The sequence below is a fragment of the Strongylocentrotus purpuratus genome, unplaced genomic scaffold (genome assembly GCF_000002235.5).
Source record: "Strongylocentrotus purpuratus isolate Spur 01 unplaced genomic scaffold, Spur_5.0 spur5_scaffold_17, whole genome shotgun sequence".
Classification (NCBI taxonomy): domain Eukaryota; kingdom Metazoa; phylum Echinodermata; class Echinoidea; order Camarodonta; family Strongylocentrotidae; genus Strongylocentrotus; species Strongylocentrotus purpuratus.
The window spans coordinates 3,140,358-3,157,464 of record NW_022145602.1 but is presented as its reverse complement, the minus strand read 5'-3'; the positions used below and the strand labels follow the sequence as shown (position 1 = coordinate 3,157,464).

General features: G+C 39.0%; 1 protein-coding gene across 1 annotated transcript; it reads right to left on the bottom strand.

Annotated features, from left to right (window-relative positions):
* Positions 1 to 207: 207 nt before the first annotated feature.
* On the bottom strand, positions 208 to 16,801 carry LOC115924999. The gene is made up of 13 exons (XM_030988106.1): positions 15,997 to 16,801; positions 10,800 to 11,024; positions 9,470 to 10,162; positions 8,690 to 8,932; positions 7,999 to 8,132; positions 7,092 to 7,323; positions 5,711 to 5,844; positions 4,659 to 4,905; positions 4,100 to 4,233; positions 3,383 to 3,629; positions 1,862 to 2,024; positions 1,245 to 1,389; positions 208 to 346 (listed from the first exon to the last, which is right to left on the bottom strand). The coding sequence occupies exons 1-13, from the start codon at positions 16,799 to 16,801 to the stop codon at positions 308 to 310; spliced, it is 3,441 nt and encodes a 1,146-aa protein (XP_030843966.1). The 3' UTR covers positions 208 to 307.
* Positions 16,802 to 17,107: the final 306 nt, after the last annotated feature.

Genomic DNA, 17,107 nt, shown 5'->3' with positions numbered 1-17,107 from the left:
GATAAATACAAGGTAAAAATGAACTATGCATATTAAGATATGTATGTTATTAAAAAGCATTGCAAGATACATACATATATACAATGATATAACCTATTATTGTAAGGATAAGATGGCTAGATTAAATTTAATACAGAGAGAGGGGTATGAAGAGAGAGAGAGTGAGAGAGAGTGAGAGAGAGAGAGAGAGGGAGGGAGAGAGAGAGAGAGAGAGAGAGAGAGAGAGAGAGAGAGAGAGAGGGGGAGATGCGGAGCAAGGTACCGTTGACCTGAATTCCGTGGAAGTTCTGGAATCTGCAATATTAATTCATTTATGGAAAGTTGGATTGCGTGCGACGCTGTTCTTCTGTAAGCATAACGAATAAGACACAAATATACATATTTAATATTTCTTATTGGTTACTCATTGATTTTTCTCTCAAATCTATACAGTTCTTTTTTACTCATCATTGAAAGAAGGAAGAGGTAAAACAAAAATGATGTATAGGAAGAGTGGAAGGAAAGAATACATACGGAGAGAGAGAGAGAGAGAGAGAGAGGAAGGAGATTAGGAGGAGAAGAGGGGAAGAGGGGAGGAGAAAGGAGAGGGGAGGAGGAGGAGGGGAGGAGGCAGGAGGAGAGGGGGTGTCTGTGGAGATGACAGTCGAGGTTCCAGAATAAAAATAAGGGGAGGGGATATAGGAGGCGGTCAGAAGACAAGAGATGGACGACGGGGATAACTTTTGTATAAAAATATCTCAGTTTTACTCATATTTTATGGAGCTTGATCTTGGTGGAGTAGGTACTAGAGGACATCAATCAACTTTGGTCCGTAATTCACAGTGTAAAGAAAGTTACTAATGAAATCATGTATCGGTTCCAATCATTTTACTCTAAAGAAGGTCCATGGGTCACATAATATTAGCGAGCGGGAAACATGATATCGCAAAGGTTTTCGAGAAATCAATTGAAGGACAATATCAATAACCTATTAATTGTCCATAGACATCATAGTCGTAATACGGAGTACATCATTATAATGGGATGGACAAGCGCTACTGAAATTGCCCAAAGTTGATTTTTCGAAAATCTTTGTTCAGGGGCCCGTTTCACAAAGCCTTTTTTCAATGATAAATGACAAAAATCAGTGACAAATCCGCGAATAACCAATCAAAAGCAAGGATTTCAGTAGCTTATAACAAAAACTGTCATTTGTCACTGATGACAAGTTTTGTGAAACACCCCCTGGTGTTTAAATTTCTTACCTCCCATTCCTGCCTAGATCCATACATCTTGCGATCAAGATGTGAGCGATCATACCCTGCATTCACTCCATACACGTATCGTGGTGTGTTGTAGGTTCCGTTATCATGAGAGAAACCGCCATTTTGTTTTCCTCGCTCTATGTTTCTGTTTTGAAAATAATATTAAACTTAGTTGATACTAAACACGTGTAGTAAAAAATAGAATTGAAATGTGAGTGTAAACTCATCAAAAACACTACTTTCCCCCGTTTCTACACTTCAAAAATATTTTTATAAAAATGGATACTTCCATTTCAATTCAATCCAATGTTCAATTCAATTTATTTATTTGTCCGATGTTCGTTCAAGATGGATATTTGTTTCTCTCACATGTAAAAAAAGGTGAGCCGACCGCCACTGAACAGCGCCCTCTAATTATATTTCTAGAGTTCAAGGTGCAAACAAAATAGTAATTTCAAATAAATGATCCAAAGGAAATCAACATATGAAAATGAATACAATTTCATTTTATCAAAAAATAAAGGAAAGAGTAATAAGCATTAAATGAGTCTCAAGTCTTGGGTCTACGTCTTGTTTTGAAATTTCAGGAGAAATTCGAATAAAGTTGAATAACTTACGCCCTCATCATCTGCTCTGCTTGAAGACGTCTCATGTTCTGGGCCATAAGGAAACAGGTAAACAACACGACGAAGATGATCAGAAAACAAATTACACCTACGATGATGCCGACAAGTGCCCCGACCGAGAGACCGCCCTCATCGGGCTCTTCTGCGTCCGGAGCTGTGGAGGTTTGAGCGTTTTACTACAATGTTAAAGGTTTACAAATGTGGCAAATATTTTCTGGGAGCGAAATTCAATCTATTCAAATGAATTTAATTTAAGACTAACTGACTTTAAGCGCAATAAGAAACAAACGTTATACAGTGTAGGAAGACTTGCTTGCGGCATGTCTAAGGTTCAGCCTGCGTGTTACTAGGGACTTTTAGATTCTGCACGACGAGAACGTGGACTGCCCTTTTAAGGCAAGTGACGTCACTGCCAGTGCCTTAAAAGGACGTCACATTGCCTTAAAAGGGCAGTCCACGTTCTCGTCGTGCAGAATCTAAAAGTTCATATTAATTAGTATTACGTGTTTGGCGTCACCGGTGCCTAGGAAGGGAAAAGAGAACTGATCGATCACTGTGACCCTCGGCTCTCAGATCTCCTCCCGGTATAACTGATTAGGGATGTGCAGGTGAACCACTACACCGGGGGTTCCCCCTACTCTTATATCAATAGCGCAGTGGGTTCTTATTCAAATGTGGGATACTCTCCTCTACACGGGGTCTCCATTAAACATCCTATCCGACAGACAGAGTGTCTTCAACTGTAACATAGACTGCGTTCACGAAACAGGGAGGGGCACGTTAACACAATCAACGCATTGGATTTGAATCTACGATCTTTGGTTCGACGGGTAAACGCTTTAACGATTGAGCAGACTCGCCTTCTAAGTGTGTGATATTATGTTTCTATTAGCATTTCGACGCCACCATAACCCTCATGCTTTCTCGGAATTTCGCCTTCTTCCTCCGTGCAAAGTATACATCATATAATAAAGGTTGACCATAAGATTTTAATAGTATTTGTTAGAACTGTATGTTATAAGACTTTTAGTGGACTAAGATGGAAGTTTTCTTGCGACTAAAAAGATTGATATTAAACCAGTACCGCTAAGATCAATGCACGTTAAAACATCAAGCCAACATTCCAAAGGCATCTACTATCTGAAGATCAAACGGGTGTACCATGTTCTAGAGTAAGAAAGTAAAATGAGACCTGGGGAATGTTTCACAAAGATCCTAAGTTGAACTTATCTGTAAGTTGGACTTAACAATTATGGAATGCCATTAGCATCACTGAAAATATTTTGGAAAAGTTATTTCAAAAGGCATGATTCAAGTCAATCATATTTTCTATCATCAACGAGATTTCATGTTCTCGATGTGGAATCTATGAAAAGTCTATAATACTTCAATTTCTTGCTTTTAGAAATATTTTATTTTAAGGCTACAAATGGCTCTCCATAATTGTTAAGTCCGTCTTAGAGATTAGTTCAACTTAGGATCTTTGTGAAACACCCCCTGAAAGCTTCCTACCTGTGGTGGTGCCTGGCAGAGACATGGAAGAAACGAAGAGGGAGTCCGCGCCAGCGGTAAGGGTCGTAGTGTCGGTAGCAGACACTATATTAGTAAGAACCTGTGCAAGAGAGTCAGCATCAGCTTGACTGGCAGCGAATACTTCCACCAATAAATCTCCAATCAGGCTGCCAGCACGAAACGCTGAAACCACGCAGTTCACACTTAAGAGAGATGACCCCACGTTGCTCATGACAAAGTTTTTCATCTGTTTGAGAAGATAATTATCCACGTAGAATATTCAAATAACAACCCTTTTTCCTCTCGTGAAATACCATTAACAGACACAAGATTAAAAAAAGGTACCTTGATTTTCACATTTACTTACAAAGACACCAATTTGTTTTGGACTTTGATAAACACACGACATGAGTATATGAAATAATTATTCTCTGGCATTTTGGAAGGTAAGGATTTATTATAAAAGTTTGTATTGCTCATTTTCTAAATCAATGTCTTAATTGAACACAATGAACATGAAAATAACAAATTTTCTGCATTTTTGCACTTCCTTTTTTCCTCTCTCTCTTCGATAACGAACCATGTCCAATATTTGAAATATGAAAACTGAAACCCCATAGTCATACAACATTCAACTTGAAGGACAATTCAAAAGTATAAACTATCTCTTTGCAACTGAATTAATGTTAAAACAGAAAAATTATGACATTTTCTTACCCCTTCGCAGAACAAGGTCTGACGTTCCATGAAGAGAGTGGAACTCTGATTGGCTAGGTCAGAAGTGAAGGCAAGTTCCAAACCATTCAGGCTCTCACCAGTGACAATAACGTTGACGATACTTCCAAATGGCTCTGTTCAAAAGAAAACATTAATTTTGAGAAAAATGTAATGATAGCTACTTGTGTATGGTTGTTAATATTTGTTTTTCAGTCGTTTTGCATAAACAAGTTTTTTCTGGCCATCGGATTCAATCGGTATTCGGTACGCAACGTGTACTTTGTCCAGTCTACCGGAAAGCAATCCAGCCACGCATCATTTATCACGTTTGTATGGATCCATAACCTTGTCAAACTCAACGAATTTTTACCCAGTTATGAATCTGGGTGAAGTCAAGTGATGGAGAGTTCGAAACCGCCTTGAATAAAGATGTAACAAACGATGAAAATTTAAATCGAGTACTACAGGGCTCAGTGAGGACTATATAACATTTTCAAGCAAACCCTAGTATTAAAAGACGCCTCCAAAAGATGGAAAATATGACCTGGCGGTTTCCTACCTGTGGTGGTGACTGTCAGTGACAGGTAAGACACAGAGAGTGACTCAGCGCCAGCAGTGAGGGTGGTATTGTTGGTAGCAGATGCTAGGTCAGTGACATCTTGAGCAAGGGAATCAGCATTAGTTTGACTGACAGCGAATAATTCAATCCATAAATCTGCAATCAGGCTGCCAGCACGAAACAAAGAAACACCGCAGTTCATGCTTAGAAGAGATGACCCTACGTTGCTCATGACAAAGTTTTTCATCTGTTTTGAATATAATGAATATTATTTTTTAAATCAAATATTTTCCATGCAAAATTTAATCTTCCAGAGATAAAACAAAAGGAAAAACGATGAGCAAACTTAATACATATTTATTGTTTACTTACAAAACATACTTATCACCCCGTTAGATTTTAGACCTCACTTAAAACACGACAATAAAAAGAAGGAGTTACTATTGGAGCTGAACAAAGGCAGGACACAAAAATGAAACTATTTTTTTTTAAACCCTTACAGAAACAACGATATTTCCTGAAGGTTTTGTATTCCTCTTCTCCCGTTTGGCAGTGTTAAGGAGCTAGTTGTTCCGTTTTTGGAATTGCATGGATTGAATGACGTTCATGCATATCTTACAAATAAGAATTATAGTACTAAATGTCGGCTGCATATCCCTTTTCTTTTCGGTAAAGATCCATCCATGATCGATAAATGACATGAAAATTGGAGAATCTTTAGAGTTTAGAGTATATATCGTTTGATTTCTTTGAACAAAAATTCATATTCGTTATAAATTTAATGCTTCCTGGGAGAAATTTCAATTATCTAAACATATTTGTGGCTTACACCCAGTAAATAAGATCGATTGATCGATCTGTATTGAAAAACAAGTCAGAAAAAATCTTGGAAGCAGCGGGACTTGAACTTGCATCTACTGGATCTAAAATTTTTCTGACCTGTTTGTCAATACAGATCGACCAATCGATCTTATTTACTGGGTGTAAGCCACACAAATGTTTAAATAATTAAAAAATCATATTGTAATAGAAAAACAAGACAAAATGCCTACCCCATCGCAGAACAACATCTGACGTTGCATGAAGAGAGCGGACTCCTTATTGGCTAGTTCAGAAGTGAAGTCAAGTTGTACACCGTCCAGGCTCTCGCCAGTAACAGTGATGTTGACGATACTTCCCACAGGCTCTGTGCCAAAGATATATAGGCCCGAATTCACAAATGACGTTTGTCGACCGTAAACCTAGGTTTATGTGCGTCATATGACGCGTTTTGTCGCGTTTCAGACCAAGTTTTGTCTAATCCTTGGTCTGAAACGCATCAAAACGCATCATATGACGCACATAAACCTAGGTTTGTCGCCAAACCTCCTTTGTGAATTCGGGCCATAGCGTATGTATGAATATTGTTACGAATCTTATGAATATTATGCATAATTATACTAATCTTGCGAACGCATCGCTGCTGATAGTTGGTGAATGAGAGATCAATTAAACCACCAATTATTGGACAACTTTAGATTTATCGTGTTGGTGTGAGTTGCCGAAAACGATTTTTTCAACAATGTATAATGATCTCTTCCCAACATCATGGTCATATTGGGGACCTGTACAAAGAGCTCGTCGTCTCGTGATTTTGTACATCTCTTCGTAGTGATATATCAATAGCTACATTTTCATAGCGATGAATGCTATCATTCGGGGGGTGTTTCACAAAGATCCTAAATTGAACTGATCTCTAAGTTGGACTTAACAATTATGGACAGCCGTAAGCATCTTTGAAAATGTTCTGTAAAAGTCATTTAAAAGGCTTAAAATGTTGATTCAAATCATTCATATTTGATTTTCTATTATCATGGGAGATTTCATGTTCTTGATGTGGAATCTATGAAGAGTCTAAAATATTAGAATTTTTGCTTTTGAATATATTTTATTTTAAGGCTACAAATGGCTCTCCATAATTTGTTAAGTTCAACTTACAGTTAAGTTCGAGTTAGAATCTGTGTGAAACACCCCACCCCCAGATCACTCTTCAATATTCATTATCTCCATCGTCTTTGACTTCATGTGGCACTCAGAACATAGTGTGAATCCTCTAACAATCAAAACATGACTAAACTATTTTGATTGATAAACGAATAATAGGATTGGCGATTGTTTTACTATGGTCCTTGATTATATCTTGCTTTTATGTTGAAAACTAGATAGCGAAGAGAATATGGGCCGTCGGGAATTACATCTTACGCGTATGATGTAGCTAGCCAGCTAAACATTGGGTGGTATTCTGAAAAAGAAACAACTTCTGTGGGTCAAATGATGTGAGGTTTAGAACAAACGGTATAAGACGAGGGCCTTTTCTCTACAGGTTTTTACAAGTTACCAATATATGACAACCAGTGCTGACAAAAAAAACCCATAATCATGATGATTGTTTACCAGCTACTGCAAGCGCAGATGCTGAGAGTGTCTCTCCATTCGCGGAGAGGGTCAGGTTATCACTTCCGGCGAGGTCGACCACATTTTGAGCCAGAGAATCGGCGACTTCTTGAGTGGGGGCTTGTACCTCGACCTGCATGTCAGCCACCACGCTTCCTGGTCTAAACTCTAAGACCTCACAGTTCACTCTCTGGAGATCAGGTCCCAACTCAGATGTAATGTGGTTCTTGGTCTGTGAGTAAGAGATGAACGGATAGTTTTTTTTTATAATGATTCGAAAAAAAGCAATTTCGCAAAGATATTTCAAGAAATCAAACTAAATTAAACCCTACTGGCATCGTTCATAAAAACACCATGTTTGGGTTATGTGATATGGCATTGTCATATTTCCACTTTTCAAGTGATAACCCACAAGGCTATTGGAATTGTATACGGTTGATTCTCGAACGTCTATGCGATCGTGTTTGAAGATACAGTGTATAAATGCAAAAGAAGATGAAAGCGAGCACTGTGTGCTGCATGTTTAACAATTTCATGTAATTGAAATGAAGATGTTCTTGAAACAACATTCAGGGTGACCTTCCTGCTATGATAGTTTTGAGGTTTCTCGAACAAACACATTTTTGGTTTGATAAAATGTTGAAGGTTAAGCACTTATTTGCTCTTCACGAAGTGTTCTTTTCGTCCTTCTCTTTTTGTTTAGATTTGGTATGTGCATTTTTTGAAATACTGTATCAACCGAATAGTATTATTTACCTCTGGGTAACGATCTTATTGAGATTTTGTTTCAACTTCACAAAACAAAAGACACCATAGATTTTCGGGGTCGGTCAGCAGGTTAGGGTCACAGGCCACAACTGAAAGCTGCCCACTGCAGATTCGACACATATCGTCACATTTGACTTACCCCTCCGCAGAAGAGTCTCCGCAGCTCCTGGAAGCGTACAGACCCTCTGTCAGCTAGGTCAGGTGTATAGACCAGGGCTTGACCGTTGATGGATTCAACAGAAACTGTGACCATCACCGTACTCCCAGGGTCCTCTGTGGAGCGAAGTTAGAAGAAGGGTATTTAGATCATGTTCCACGGGATGTTTATTATTTTGATGAAAGATGAAAATAAATAAATGGACAATGATGGAGAAAATTCTCAATATGACACAATGCCCCCCCCCCCAAAAAAAAAAATAAATAAAAAAATAAAAAAAATAAAAAAAAAACGCTTAATTTGTGATACATTGGAGAGCAAGCATCATGAGCACCCGTCGGAGGGGGATACCGGCGCTATACAATAAGTCATTATAATAATAATAATCATCATCATCATCATATCGAACATTTAGCTGTTCGAGGTGCGCCGCGGGAGCAATTAAGACATTAATCTACATTTGCCACTCTCCATCCAGGTATAGAAAATGGGTACATGGTAAGAATTTATTCCTTGAATGCTTTCAGCTGCTTAGTGCAAGGGTTATAATACTTCTTTGCCGGCGCCTTGAGCATCCACTGGGCTGGATATGTGTGCAATATAAATGTAAATATAGTACTAGTATTATCTCTATTGTTATCATGTTTTTTTTTAAATTTAGAGTATGACTCACTGGTGAATGCTTTCGCCGTGGCATTGCATATCCCCTCCACTCCCATGAATCCAGTGTAATGATAGATCACATAATCGCTTATTGTTAACGGTAGGCCTTCTACATTTACGAGACGAAAGATTGGTTCGATGATGTCATTGATGACGCCGTTGATTTGCATGGAACACACGCTACTGCTTGTGAAGACGTCAAAGCTGTTCTCGATGATATTTCTGGCAAATGTTCGCCGCGCTGTGCCATCATCTATTGTGACACAGAAATTCACAACACAAATTAGATAAACTTGACTTTACCAGCGCACAACAATGGATGCTAAACAGTGATAATAAAGTAAAAAGATTAGAATGCGTATTTTAATACTTTCTGGTGAAATACTCTGATCGATGAAATTGAATGTAAACTACGTATTGTTTTTGAGAACGTGTTATATTTCGGCTAACATTGTATGTACTTTCTTTAATATTTTTAATTTGAAAATGCAACTTCAATTTTTAAATAAATTTACAGTAGTCATGATACTTTACACCTTAAATCATACATGTAACAATAATCAATTTCCTCTTCTTCTAGACAATACAATAATGTCCCCTTTGCTAAAAACTGATAAAGGTGATATTTCCGCAGTTTATATAAACTACACTACATTTAATACATTCCTTTTGTTATTCAATACATGATTTGCACACTGGAGTAAATTAAATATAAATTCATTTCTTGTCATAATGTTCATATTGATTATTCTGTTCGAAATGAAAATGAAACTGAAACTGAAAGTGGTACCTTGTACAGCAAGTGCTTGGTCAAGAGCAGAACACATGTCTTGTCTATTGTCATATCCAACCGCTTGTGCTCCAAATTCATACGCACTCTGAAGGATTTGATACAAAGGGGATGAGCTGTCTATCCCAAAGGTCAAAAGGAGACCATCCCAGTCCTGGCAGAATGGCGCTGCCTGATCTAGGAGAGCACCCATCATCTCCGCACCAAACTGAGACAGCAGGTCAGGCAGAGACGACCTCAGGAACTGAGCGATATTCGGGCAGATAGTTGAAGGATCGTTGACGTCGATTCCGTAGAGGTCTTTGGTGGTGTTCGCAAGGAGTTCAATGATGCCGAGTGGATCTTCCATGAATGGGTCTACCTGTCTGCGACGTCGGTCAGCGGTTACTCCAGATACCAAAGCGGTGATCGTCGCGGTTATGTTGTTACAAGATCCTGTCACGTCGAAAGAACTCAGGTCCCTGGCAGCTGCGTCTACCTGATGACATATTGGTTGGTAGTACTGGGAAAATGCAACAATATCAGGTACCATGGACTCAAGGTCAGGGAGGGCGTCGTTACATACGAAGGCCAGTGAGTCAATGAGTCTGTCCTGGCGCCAGATTCCTCCAGCGGCATCGATGAAGAACTCAACGGTCAGGCTGGTTCCAGGGATGAGCTGAACTGGGTGTGGCGCTGGGAGTTCGACTACATCTGAGATGAGACATAAAAAAGGTAATTTCAATGTGAATAAGTATATGTTTATCTAGTGCCCGTTGGTAAGGCTTTAATCGTAATGACGTAATCCCTCGGAGAGGACCTTTAACAATCCCTGGTTCCCTGGTTGCTTACTATAAGCACATACATGCTTTCGTAGCAGTTAGGTGAAGAAAACAAAAATCAACCTTTATCACGAGGAAAAAAAACTACCTAGCAAATACTGCAAATTGCTTGTTACACATGGCTCATGGTATTTTCAGTTTTTGGAATGATTTTATTCTAATTTCATTACCAAGCATAATCATAAAAACATTTCGGTTGTTTATAATGAATTTGCGATGTATCATATACAAGATTTACACTTTCACTACCAACCACTAATTTAGGTATTTTTTAAAGTTATCTTTGTATATAGGGTAATAAAGGGGGTCAATGTCGTAATTTATACGGTCCGCTATTCATAAGGTCCGCTATTCATAAGGACCGCTTTTCATAATTTGAGAAAAGGGTGATCCCTCTTCTCCTATTATGAATAGCGGTTCTAGAGATATGGGGAGTTCCAAGGTTATGAATAGCGGTCCTTATGAATAACGGTCCTTACGAATAGCGACAAGACCTGAATAAACCTTACTAGTGAAAGCGACTTCGACGTTAGTACAGAGATCTGTAACTCCATGAAATCCGGTGGTTTGGTAGATGGTGCCATCGGTAAGTTGGAAGGCATCTGGCGCCTCCAACTGCAGGATCGGGTTGATGATGCCGTTGATTGTGTCGTTCGCTAACTTGGTACATCTGATCGCATCCTCGGGGATAGTTAAAATGTTGGTGATCGCATCAATTGAGAATATTCTCTCCTCTACGATATAACACAAGAGAGAGAGAGAGAGAGAAAGCGAGAGAAGGGGACGATGAGCAGAGGGAGAGAGAGAGAGAGAGAGGAGAGAGAGGGAAGAAGAGAGAGAGAGAGAGAGAGAGAGGGAGAGAGAGAGAGAGAGAGAGAGGGGGAGAGGAGGGGTATGAGGGGAAAAGAAGAATGATCATGCCAGTTGAGTATGACAAACTTTATTTGACCTTGATGAAATCGAATGCGAAATTATGAAATTTATTGGACAAAGTAATATCAAAAATATGAATTTCAAAAACCGAAATTGACTATGAGATTTGCAAGATTAGGGAGTTTCGGGACGCAATTGAACGAAAACAAGTATGAAAGTGATTGAACAATCGTTTTAAATGGACAGAAAAGCCTGACTATACATGGTCGTTGAAATCGTGAGAATATTTACTTCTCTCTCCCTCTATGCTCAATCCTCCTAACACAAGTTTGGAACATAACAACAAATGCTATCTTCCTTATGAAGTTTGAAGAGGATGTTGATGTTCTTAGGTGAAAACACTTTATTTATCAGCTTCTGAATATACAAATAACATTAAAGAGCACTTTTGTATATTAATAAGGACACTTGGATTTTAATAGGGTGCAGATTTGCATCCACCCGTATGCGAATTGGGCAGATGGTGCTGCTATTGTAGCAGAATTGTACCTTTATTTCTTAGTGTGTATCAGTGCTACTGCTTACATCCTTGGAAAATATATTTTGCCCACATATTCCCTCTATTGCAGGGCCCACAGGAACAGCATTATCAATCCTGATGTGGCTACACCTAGGCTTGAGTAAATACAATTTCAGTCATGTGATTAAAATTTCCACACCTTTTCTGCTTATTTTGCAAGGGAAGAGTCGGGAACAAGTATATCGACTGATCAATAGCGCAGGTGTACCAGCCCCTATGAATGCAGAGTATTATTATTATCATTACATCGTGTTTTTTTCGTGTGATATTGACCTATCCTAGTTTTCAAGGTAAGGCAAATAAAGTAATGAAAACATCATATCTATAGTTTCTTGTCGTGAATATTTAATAAGGATAATGGACACCATTTGTATTCATGTATACGTTCTGTTCACGCTGATGTATTTATATCAACTGTTATTGTTTATTGTTCCATTGTGGCACCCAGGCGCGTACGCAGGATTTTTTCAAGTGGGGGGGGGGGGGGGGGGGGGGGTTAACATTTATAAATCGGGCCGAAAATTTCGCAACGACTCAGCCAGCCGCTGAATAAGCGGGGGGGGGGGGGGGGGTGGGGGGTAAGAGGACACTTTTTTTTTTTTTTTGGTATCGAAATTTGAAAAATTGACATTTTGCTCGTTGGGGGGGGGGGGTAAGGTCATCTTTTTGAGGTCAGCCATGGGAATATTTTTTTTTTGTTAATAAAAAAAAAAAAAAAAAAAAAATCCAAAAGGGGGGGGGGGTCTTAGGGAAATTTAGGGGGGGGGGGGTTTACACACACAAAAATAACAAAGGGGGGGGGGTTTAACCCCCCCCCCTTTGTACGCGCCTGGTGGCATCACAAAGACATATCACACATACATCTGTATGCCACAATCGGGTTATGTACAGTGTGTCTTTACTCAAATATTGCATCCTGTAAAAAGACATCAATTTATTTTGGATAATTTATCCATCACATTTTCTGATCTGATCTTTGCTGTTATATCTGTGGCATACACCAACATACATCATATGTTTAATTAAGATGTATTTGAGGAAGACAAAAATTGAATTGTTAAATTTAACTGCATTGATATTTTGAGGAAATGGAGAGGTCCACTAAAAAGCAGAGCTTGAAAATTGTTTGGATTATATTCTATGACATTTCTATGAATGCTATTCTTAAAAAATGGTCTGTATGTTTATTTGGATCTTTTATTCAGACAGAAAGTATATCGGTAATAAAAAGCATGTTTGGAAATATGGCATTTTATTTCAGACCATGATGTACTATTTTGATTCGGGATCTGTCGTTGGGCTAATAAGCATGAAAAATAAAGAATGTACTCTTGTCGAGCAAATAGTAATTTTTAAAAAAACTAATAGCCCTTTGAAGATTACTAGAAGAAAAAAAACAACATCAAGAAGAAAAGATCTTACAGTGCTTTTATAATATATTTAATTATTTTTTCTTCTTTCAATTAACATTTTATACATGATCAGTTGGCTTATCAGAATTGGCAACATTGATACAAGTGGACTTGTCTGTAGTAGTTGCTGAGGAGGAGCAGTCAGCATAATGAGCATGTGACGCCAAAACAACATGGGTACCTCTCCCAAGTTCATCTCTAACCACAAAGGCTCTTCAGGAATCAAGATGAAGAAGGAGTTTGTTACCCTCCTGATTTGGACTACCGGTACTCATAATATACATACTCAATCAATGGATTGTAGAACTTCTGCACACAACTCAACCAGTCACGATTGAGCAAATCAATCATGGTATTAACTGGTATTAGGGTAGGTTTCAGCTTGTTAATTTTATAAGGAACTTTGTCTGAAAAGAACCTCACTGGTCCTCATAGTTCCACGCCTCAAGCTGCCCCCTCCCCTGTTTCTGTAAAACCTCACAATCGGGAGCTCAAATGAATTAAAATCCACACTTGATTAGTGATTACTAATGAATTTATCTTTTGACTATTGTCATCATTTCAGGAATTCGGTTTTGTTACAGGTTAGTGTAAGCTTTCAGTGGGTAATATTTGAGGGTGCCATTTTCATTTCCATGTACAATGCAAGAGAGGTGTCTATCTTCATGGAATTCAGGATGTCAATTCTTATGAAGATGGCTGGTTTATAAGGGAAGGAAGCTACTAGATGATGTTTGAATGGCATGGACAGTGGCGTACGCAGGATTTTTTCAAGGAGGGTGTTTGAAAATCTAAAATCTAAAATCGCGCCGACTGGAAGGGAGGAGGGGGAGGGGGGGGGGGGGGGTGGTGGTAGTGAGCAATAATTTTTTTTTTGGCCCCCGAATTCTGAAAATCACCATGACCGATATCTGGCCTCAGTGGTGGGGGTAGTGAGCATTATTTGTTTATATTTTTTGCCCCCGGAAATGGGAAAATCGCGTAGACCAATATTTCGCTCAGTGAGGAGGAGGGGGGGGGGGGGGGGGTTTCACCCATTATTAGTATTATTATTATTATTATTATAGCACTTATGCACCCAGTAGATTTGTATCATGTGTTTGATCTTGTTATTGAAAACAAGATCAAACACGTCATCATAATCTACAGACATGACAATGTGAATAAACATATTTCGTATTGGAACTCAGTGTTATTTTGATCCCTCCTCCGCGGTGTCCACCTTTTGTTCCTATCTCTCTCCCCTCTCTCTATTTCTCCCTCCCCCCTCTCTCTCTCTCTCTCTCTCTCTTCTTACTATTCCGCTCTTCAATCTAGTTTCCTTTCGACCTCTTTCTATCTTCTCTATCTTTAAATGTCGACTACTTTCTTAGATTTTCCCTATTTCTACGTAATACATGTATATGTATGCTGTTTATGAATGTCACGACTTTTGTGTGAATTTGTGTACATTATGTGACGTATATACTAAAGTGTTTATCACTTATCTTGTTACTACATTGTATTTTGTTTATGTGCTGCCAGTGGAGGCCAATGTTCTATGTTTTGAATATGGATCAATAAAAGCATCTATTTATATCAATTGAAAGGTCTTTTGCAGATAATACATATTTGGTCAAAAAATTAAAATTCATGATTTTTTACATAGGCCTAGTAAAAAATTAATGCGCGTGGCATCCACCCGTATCTTATTCCTTTATATTTTTGCAAGAGTTTTAGCATGGATGCCATGTATTACCCCCTAATGCCATGGAATTTTTTTCAGAGCCTCGTTTAAATGTTTTGCTGGTCTACTACATAGAGAAGTAATATTTGAAGCTCCTACTTTCAGAATGCAATAGCGAGTTGGAACTCCTAACTTTCAGAGCGCATTAGTAGTTTGGTAATTGGTATAGTTTAAACAAAAACTTGAGTTCTTGTAAATACAGAATATTAATTCACAAAGAATCCAACGAAACTTACACTAAATGTTAAAGATTAAAAATAAATGACATGTGCAAAACATTTTTTGAAGAGTGTATAAGAAAATCCGAGTAAGTAGGCCCGACACCATGTGCTTATTAAACACAAGTCACTATGTGCAAATGGGATTTGTGGTTTTTATCGAAGATGATGCCCAGTAAGTCTTTGTGCGTTTCATTTATTTAACTGGTTCAAACAACCAATCTACTCACTATGAATATGACCAACAAAGAAAGCGGACAAAATATACAGTTCCTCAGGTAGAGAAAGGACACTTTTTTTTTTTTTTGGAGGTCTAAAAAAAAATCGCAAAGACTCAGCCGGCCGAAAGTCGCTCAGTGGGGGGCGGAGGGGGGCGGGGGGGGGGTAAGCGGACACTTTTTTTTTTTTTGGTCTCAAAATTTCAAAATTTGACATTTTTTTTCGTTGGGGGGGGGGGGGAAGGTCACCTTATTTAGGTTAGCCGTGGGTATAATTTTTTTTTTTTTTTTTTTTTTTTTTTTTATAATAAAAAAAAAAAAAAGCCAAAGGGGGGGGGGGGTTTAGGTTTTTTTAGGGGGGTTTACATACATTAAAATACCAAAGGGGGGGGGGGTTTGAACCCAAACCCCCCCCCCCCTGCGTACGCCCCTGCTGACGGTACTTCAACCTATTAAACTTTGTTCTCGATTAAAGATAAGTTCCAACCAGCCACAAAAAAGCACAACAAATATCGAAGAAGATTTCAGGGGAAAGAATCACCACATCTTACATGAATATTGCATACAACACACATTAAAATCTAGATCTAATTTTCCGAGCAACTTTGGTACTGTGATTCAGACAGTTGAAACCTTCAATTCTGCATTTATATCTTTCCTCTTTTAACAAACAACTAACCTTGTAATGACGTATCCTGCTCTATTATAGCGAGACAAAGATTCTCTCTACTGCCATATCCGACCGCTTCCGACGCGGTGAGAGCAGCCTGCTGGATGATTGGATAATAGGGAGAGGCGGAGTCTTCTATCCCGAGAAGCTGCAGGAACGATTCCCAGTCTTGGCAGATCGGAACCAGTAATTCAGGAAACAAAGCGCCCATCATCTCAACCCCGAACTGAGAGATGATATCTGGCAGAGATGGTCTCAGGAAATTCTCCTTGACGTTGGTGCAGATGGTGTTGATTGTAGATGGGTCGTTGATGATCATGTTGATGTCAATTCCATAGAGGTCTTTGGTGATGTTGGTCAGGATTTGCAGGATATTGAAGGGATCGCCACCCTGTGAAGGATCTGGATTTATCTCAAGAGTTTCGTTTTCAGATGTTAAGTCTGTAAGCATTGAAGTTAACGTGTCACACAGTCCAGTCGCGTCAAATGCATCCAGATCATTGGAAGCTTTGACGGCTTCGTCGCATAGGAAACCCCAATACAGACTTGTCTGGTCTACCACTGGTATTACCGAACCTAGATACGGTAGGACATCCTTGCAAACATAGGCAATCGAATCAATGACACGCCCCTGCTGCCATATACCACCAGCGGCGTTAATAATGAACGAGATCGTGAGATTAGTGCCAGGGATGATCTCTCCTGGCTTCTCGGTATGCCCCAAAAAGTCCTGCATCGGTTGTGACACAATCTGGCCATGTACCATTGCGACCATTATTGAGGTCGCAACGATGATGGTGGAGAATGTCTTCATGGTTAAAAGACCCATTGACTCCTCCAGGAGAAAGATAAAGACTGCTCGGGAATGACTTGACTCCTGGAAGTAGAACGGGAACACTGAGACACGGAGTTTCGAGATAACCTCAGCCTTGATACTGACAATACCATCCCACCCCGCCCTCGTTTTTTTAAAATAATAGAAATTGGGAAAAGATTGCCATTAACGGCTAACAATGAATAGAAATACCACTGCGTAACAACACAAACACACAGAGAAGACTTGGTGAACTTTGTGAAGACTTGTTGATGTTAGGGCCGTTCACACATAACAATTAGCCCG

Coding starts and splice junctions, on each gene's coding strand:
- LOC115924999 (XM_030988106.1), bottom strand. CDS start 16,801: ATGAAGACATTCTCCACCATCATCGTTGCGACCTCAATAATGGTCGCA. Junction 7,324..7,998: donor GGAGACTCTTCTGCGGAGGG/GTAAGTCAAATG, acceptor TCTTACTCACAG/ACCAAGAACCACATTACATC. Junction 5,845..7,091: donor ATCTGCGCTTGCAGTAGCTG/GTAAACAATCAT, acceptor TCTTTGGCACAG/AGCCTGTGGGAAGTATCGTC.